Source organism: Trifolium pratense, linkage group LG5, assembly GCF_020283565.1.
Source record: "Trifolium pratense cultivar HEN17-A07 linkage group LG5, ARS_RC_1.1, whole genome shotgun sequence".
Lineage (NCBI taxonomy): Eukaryota > Viridiplantae > Streptophyta > Magnoliopsida > Fabales > Fabaceae > Trifolium > Trifolium pratense.
Window position 1 is genome coordinate 57,268,305 of NC_060063.1, and position 6,059 is coordinate 57,274,363.

The window sequence follows — 6,059 nt, forward strand, 5'->3', positions numbered from 1 at the left end:
AGACAAATGTTACAACATCTCGTACCAGTACAGACAAGTTAATAATAACTAGCAAAACAATAAAAAACACAGGATATTGTTAATCCAGTTCGGTGCAACTTACCTACTTTGGGGGATATCAATCTAGGGAGGAAATCCACTGTAATAGTTCCAGTTCAAAGCCCTCAGCAAACACCCCGGTTTACGACTTATCACCTAGACACTACCCTGCAACTTATACATAGGAACTCCTAGATATGAGATCCCATCTCACTTCCCCTCAACCTTACAACAAGTAAGGATTTTAATAACAATTACAATTAAGGATTTTGCAATTCGAAATTCAAATTCAAATAAGAATAATAAGTGACAAAATGCATGTGGTCTGCTAAAAATAACCACAATATTATCATTGTGGTTTGAAATGTGATGTTGAACGAAGCAAGGGTAAAAGAGACAACACTGTAATTGTACGCGGGGATGGAGACTTTTACAAGAATAAAGAATTTTAGCAATAATATTTTTTTAAGGAAAATCAACTTGTTGGCTAAAATATAGATGTAACAACAAACTTTTTAAATTGTTGCAATATGATTTTGTGTTCTCAACAATATTTTTTTTTTCTTTGGGTTAATAAATTGTTTTCTTGGGTTTTGGTCTAGTCCCCCAAGTTTGTATTTTTTTTTTCTTTTTAATAAATTTATTAGAGTGTTGCAAATGATAGGTGATGATTATGGGGTGCCAACATAGTTGGGATGTCATAGTTATCATGTGATGCCTATGCACGCTAATATTTTTTTTTAAAAAAAAAAGTGGTACAAAAATGGCTTATCTCAACAATAATTAAAAATAAATAAATTAAAATACAAACCACTTTTAACTCCACTCATCCATAATTATAAAAAAAAATTCACTCATCCATCACGTTTTAAACAATGTTTAAATTTCACTTCTCCATCTATTTGAGATAATTGTATCACACACCATCATCATGGTGGTGCAATTGGCAAAAGTTAATATCCATAAGTCCAAATCAGTTAACTTGTGCAGTTGATCTAATAATTAATAATATCCTACCCACGTGTTAACGTTTTAATATTAATGCATCTAAATAGACCTCAAATATCTCTATATATGGAAAATTCTATGGTACATCAGAAAAATTTCAATGTACCGGTACATCAAATCATTAAATTATTAAGTAAATGAATATTTTTTTGAAAGAAATGATTTTTCTATCATTTAAAATATTATAATAACTGAAATGCTTTTTCTATCATATATGATTGCAATATTGATGCTTTCATGTTTGCCGTAGAAGTTTGTGAAGCAACACTAAAATTGTCATGACCAAAATTTGTTGGATTCATAAGTTGAATTACCACAGTAGTAGATATCCTGAGATTAATGAAAGTTCCAAGTAATACTGAGGCATACACATGATTAATTAAGAACATCGTTGATATAATCCCACCTTTGATTATTGAGCCATTAGCTGCCTCAAGTTACTTTTTATATTTTATTTTTTAATAAAACTGATCTCAAGTTATTAATTAATACTTGATGAAAATGGTTAATCATCAACTTCAACAAATCATGTTTATATTGTAAAAAAAATAAAAATAAAATCATGTTTATCTGGAAGTATTCCAAAGAATATAGTGATTTTGAAAATTTATATTTGTATGTGTGATCATAACTTTTATGTAATTTAATATATTCTCTGTTGACATGTTTTTCAGTTCTAAAACATTGGCACCTATTGCAAAAGAAGGAATCCAAATTGCCATTTTTTTTTTGGTTCATCCAAATTGCCATATTTCAAATGCATTCTAATAAGGTATTGGGTTTAGACGGTTTCAATTCGATATTTTCTTAGAACTTTTGGTACCTATGTGGAGATGACGTGTTAATGGCCACTAAAGAAATTATTTCCCTTCTTTGAATGATATTAATATTTGTCAATTACCAAAATGTGATGCGTCAAATAGAAATGAAGTCGATGTAGATATGAATGGTCGGCTGGAGGATATGATATGCGATATAGTTATATGAAAGAAGGGGGAAAATGGTTCAGGCTTGTAATAAATACCACCACACACTGTTCGAAGCTGTTTCAGTTCGCTCCATTCCTCCATTCAGTTCTCAGTTCGAAGCTGTTTCAGTCGCTGTTTGAAGCCTTCAATAGCCGTTTCACTCACTCGCTGTTTCAGTTCACATCAGTGAAGCTCTCACAAACTAAATCATTCTGAGTTGCAAGTGAAGCTCTTGTTCCTAGTTCCGTGAAAATAATCACACATCCAGGTATTCATTTCATTTTAATTATTACCAAATTGTCAATATTTACCCTGTTTATCATACCAAGTCAAAACCAAAGCATTGTTTTTTTGTAGTTGTCTGTGTCTCTCAATAATTGCACACATGGGGTAGCATGATTCCAGTTTTCATTAACTTATGTAAATCCATTAGTTTTGGTTTTAATTTTTAAGTTGCAATGTTAAATATATATGTGTCTCTCAATAATTGTGAATTCTCAATTTACCGTGAATTAATAATTCTGGAACACAAATTAATCTTTCTGATTTTTGAGATGAAGAAAAAGAAGAGTGGTAGAGCATATTGGGAGTGCTTGGCTTTGTATTGTTTGAAATTAAAGTATTACTTACCAGAAGCTTTGAGAAGTAAAAAGAACTATATACTTGGCACCTAAGAAACATAGTAATTGGACCTCAACAAGCAAGATCGAGTTAGAGCAGTCATCTCTAATGTAGAAAACTCAAATAGCAGAGTACAGGAAACTCGATGCGCTTTCGTGTTGAAATTAAAGAGTATATTTATAGCTAGCAGATATATTTCTCCATCATAGGCTTCATGGAGAATTTTTCAGTTTCATATATGTTTTTCCGAGAACCAGTTGTTGAACACTTCTCCTTCCACCTCGATGGGCAGCATACAATATATTTTACATAGTGGACAACCAATTTCCTACTAAATATGTATGGAACAAAACTAAAAAATGTGGTCAAGAAAGAAAAGCGTAAAAACATGCGTCTTACAATAAAATAATTTGGACATCAAAAGCTCAAATGCACCTCAGCACCCTGTTCCCAACCCCCACGAATGTTTGTAACAAGAGTACTACTGAATATAGAAGTATCACCAAGTTTCAACAAATAGCTGAAGTTTTCATATGAAGAAACATAAAAAATTCACATAGAAATGCATGCATCATAATCGAGTTTTGGATGCTGATGTCAAAACCTATTACAAAAGCATAGCCATACATATTTACTTCAATGTTCTAACATTCTATGAAGCATTGACGCAAACACAAACATGACGCTAATACTAATACGATGAACCGCTTTGAAAGACACTGAAATGTGGCGAACATTGGACACATCTGCAATCTGAACTATAAGTCCTACTTAACTAACATTATATATATAGTTGGGAGTAGTTAAAATAAACATTAAGCAAATGCAAAGCTAATTTTCTACGTTCAAGTTTCAAGAGCCTAACAAAAAATGCAAAGGGACAAGTTCAAGAGCCTAAAAATAGTTCCTCTTCAAATCTTCCTTCACCTGACAGTCCTAGTCCTAGGCATGACAAAGGTGAAAGCACAACTCTTCCACTGGATGGGGAAGGATACCGTTTGTCAGAGGAAATATCCGATTTTTGCCATTGCCTTTACATGTCATGGATAATGAATTTCCAGTTTTAATACTCTGTATCATTACATCAATTACAAAAATATTAGTACCAAACATCCAAAACATGCCATTCTGACTAAGATGTGTTTTTTTAAAGCATGTATTATGTTATCTTCTAACTAGTCTATAAATGTTACCTAATTTATCAAGCTTCCATTTTTTTAAAAAATTATTTTTCTCTATATTTTCACAACAAAATAAATTATAAACAAAGTAATAACATCGATCACTCACTTCACAATCAATTCCTCGGTACTTGCAACTCCAGCCCGGGAAAGGAATACAATCAAGGTAATGACACCATGAGCAGTGATCGTTCAAATTCACCCCTTTTAGTACCATCATCATCCCAATCAACAATCTGTCAACAAATTAGAATCACAAATACCATGCGGCTCATTAAATATGATTTATTAAGTGAATAGGTGTAAACATTTATATTCAATCCTATTATTCCAACAATAATGAGAAAGACAAATTACCCAACAAAAATTACAATCAACAAAGCAGTAGAACGCAATCTGTTCACTGGAGGCCGAATAAATATCACAAATCCAAATAGTACTCCAACGATCGATCCTCCGAGATTTACAAAGTTGTCACCGTGCTGAACAATTGTGACAACTACATTGATGAGCATCATGAAAACAGCAAGTGACAAGTCAAAACCCTACAAAACAACAAAAATAAACTCTTTTTACTACGGATACCAAAATATATATAACCAAAACTCAATAATAAAAAGAGTTTAAATAACAACCATCGGAAGATGTAGTGTCCAATATTCTATGAAGGTTTTTGATATAGCCCCTCCTGCTAAGCCGGCCAGTGCACCAGAGGCACCGACAGTGACCCTCGACTTAATAAATAATGCAGAGACTAAACTGCCACCTAAGCCCGATATCAAATATAATAATCCGACTCGAACTACAAAACAACCAACAATTTAGAAATTTTAATCTTAAATTGTGAAAGTAAATATATATACATATATATTCTTTCAAATAACGTTCATATCACACACAATACTCTTAATAATATAAAAAAAAAAAAATTGAAGTTTAGCTAACTATTCTAAATGAGACGTACCAAATCCAAATTGTTGTTCAAGCCGGATTCCAACTCCACATATACTGACTACGTCGGTCAATAGCTGCGTAAACCCCTCGTGCAACCATATATTTGAGAATAGGCGCCATGCCTGGTGCATATGAAGCACATTTCTCAAATACAACCCACCCATCTTTATTAGTCTGAATAATAAAATAATTTGAGAAGTAGGACACGATGCCATACAAAATAATATTGATTTTCATATACTGCAATACATTGGCTTGGTAATATTCTTTGATAAAATTCAGCACATGGTAGTCTAATGAAAGCATCATCATGTAAAAAAAACATAAAAAAATAATTCATTGCATGCCACTCGAGTAAAATGGATTTAGATCCTTTGTAGCTGCTCTCTTTTTAAAATCAATGTGTTTAGAATTTAGATACCACTGCACGGTAAATCAGATTTTATTTTTTAAATCAATGTGTTTATAATTTAGATACCACTGCATGATAAACACTATCATCAGATGCAGTGCACATTATATTACTCTACTTTAAATAAATTATATAATCATGTCATCATAGAAAAACAAAAATAAAAAGCACTTACGTTTCACGAGAAGGACCATATAACGGGTTCTGGTCGGTTGGTTGGAATGATAATCGCCCCAAAAAACGAGGAAAACACGCCGTGGTAGGAAGAGTATGTTTTGTGCAGTTGTTGACATACATTGTAATTATGAATATGCCAATGTATATCACCACAAAACTGGTAACCAACACCGGAAAGTGTTTCCTTTCTACCTCCGGAGTTTCTTCATGTTGAGCAGCTGCTTCTGGCGGAGCATTGTTATCTTCTGGTGGGGTAGAAAGTGTCTCTGACACAGAAAGAAACTCTTCTTCTGACAACCGAGACAGATAATGAAAGAAATCTTCTGAAGAAGAAGATAGAGACTCTAAGTCAAAAATCTCTTCCGAGCTCTCCAAATCTTCCCTCTGTTCCGGGAGCGGTATAGCCGGGGGAGGTATAGCAAACCACCACGATAAAGGAAAGAAAGAACACAGTAACCTAAGACAGAGCATCATCCTCACAAATTGCTTCTCTTGGTGTTTTTTACTCTACAAGTCTGCTTCTGTTGTGCTGCCACCGTAGGCCTGGATTTGTTGAGTTTTCTTGGTGTGTTTTGGAGGGTAACAAGGCGTTGGGGAGGGGTCTGTATTAGTGTTGTTAGGTGGTAGTTCAATAGAGCTTTCCTTTATGTTTTGTTTAGTAGCTCTGTTTGTTTTGTTTGTTCTTGGTGTTTTTTGGTT

General features: G+C 33.3%; 1 protein-coding gene across 1 annotated transcript; it reads right to left on the bottom strand.

Annotated features, from left to right (window-relative positions):
• Window positions 1–3,978: 3,978 nt before the first annotated feature.
• Window positions 3,979–5,834, bottom strand: LOC123886972 (RHOMBOID-like protein 2). Its single transcript, XM_045936233.1, has 5 exons — window positions 5,359–5,834; window positions 4,782–4,945; window positions 4,453–4,619; window positions 4,189–4,362; window positions 3,979–4,053 (listed from the first exon to the last, which is right to left on the bottom strand). The coding sequence occupies exons 1-5, from the start codon at window positions 5,832–5,834 to the stop codon at window positions 3,979–3,981; spliced, it is 1,056 nt and encodes a 351-aa protein (XP_045792189.1).
• Between the last annotated feature and the right edge of the window lie 225 nt (window positions 5,835–6,059).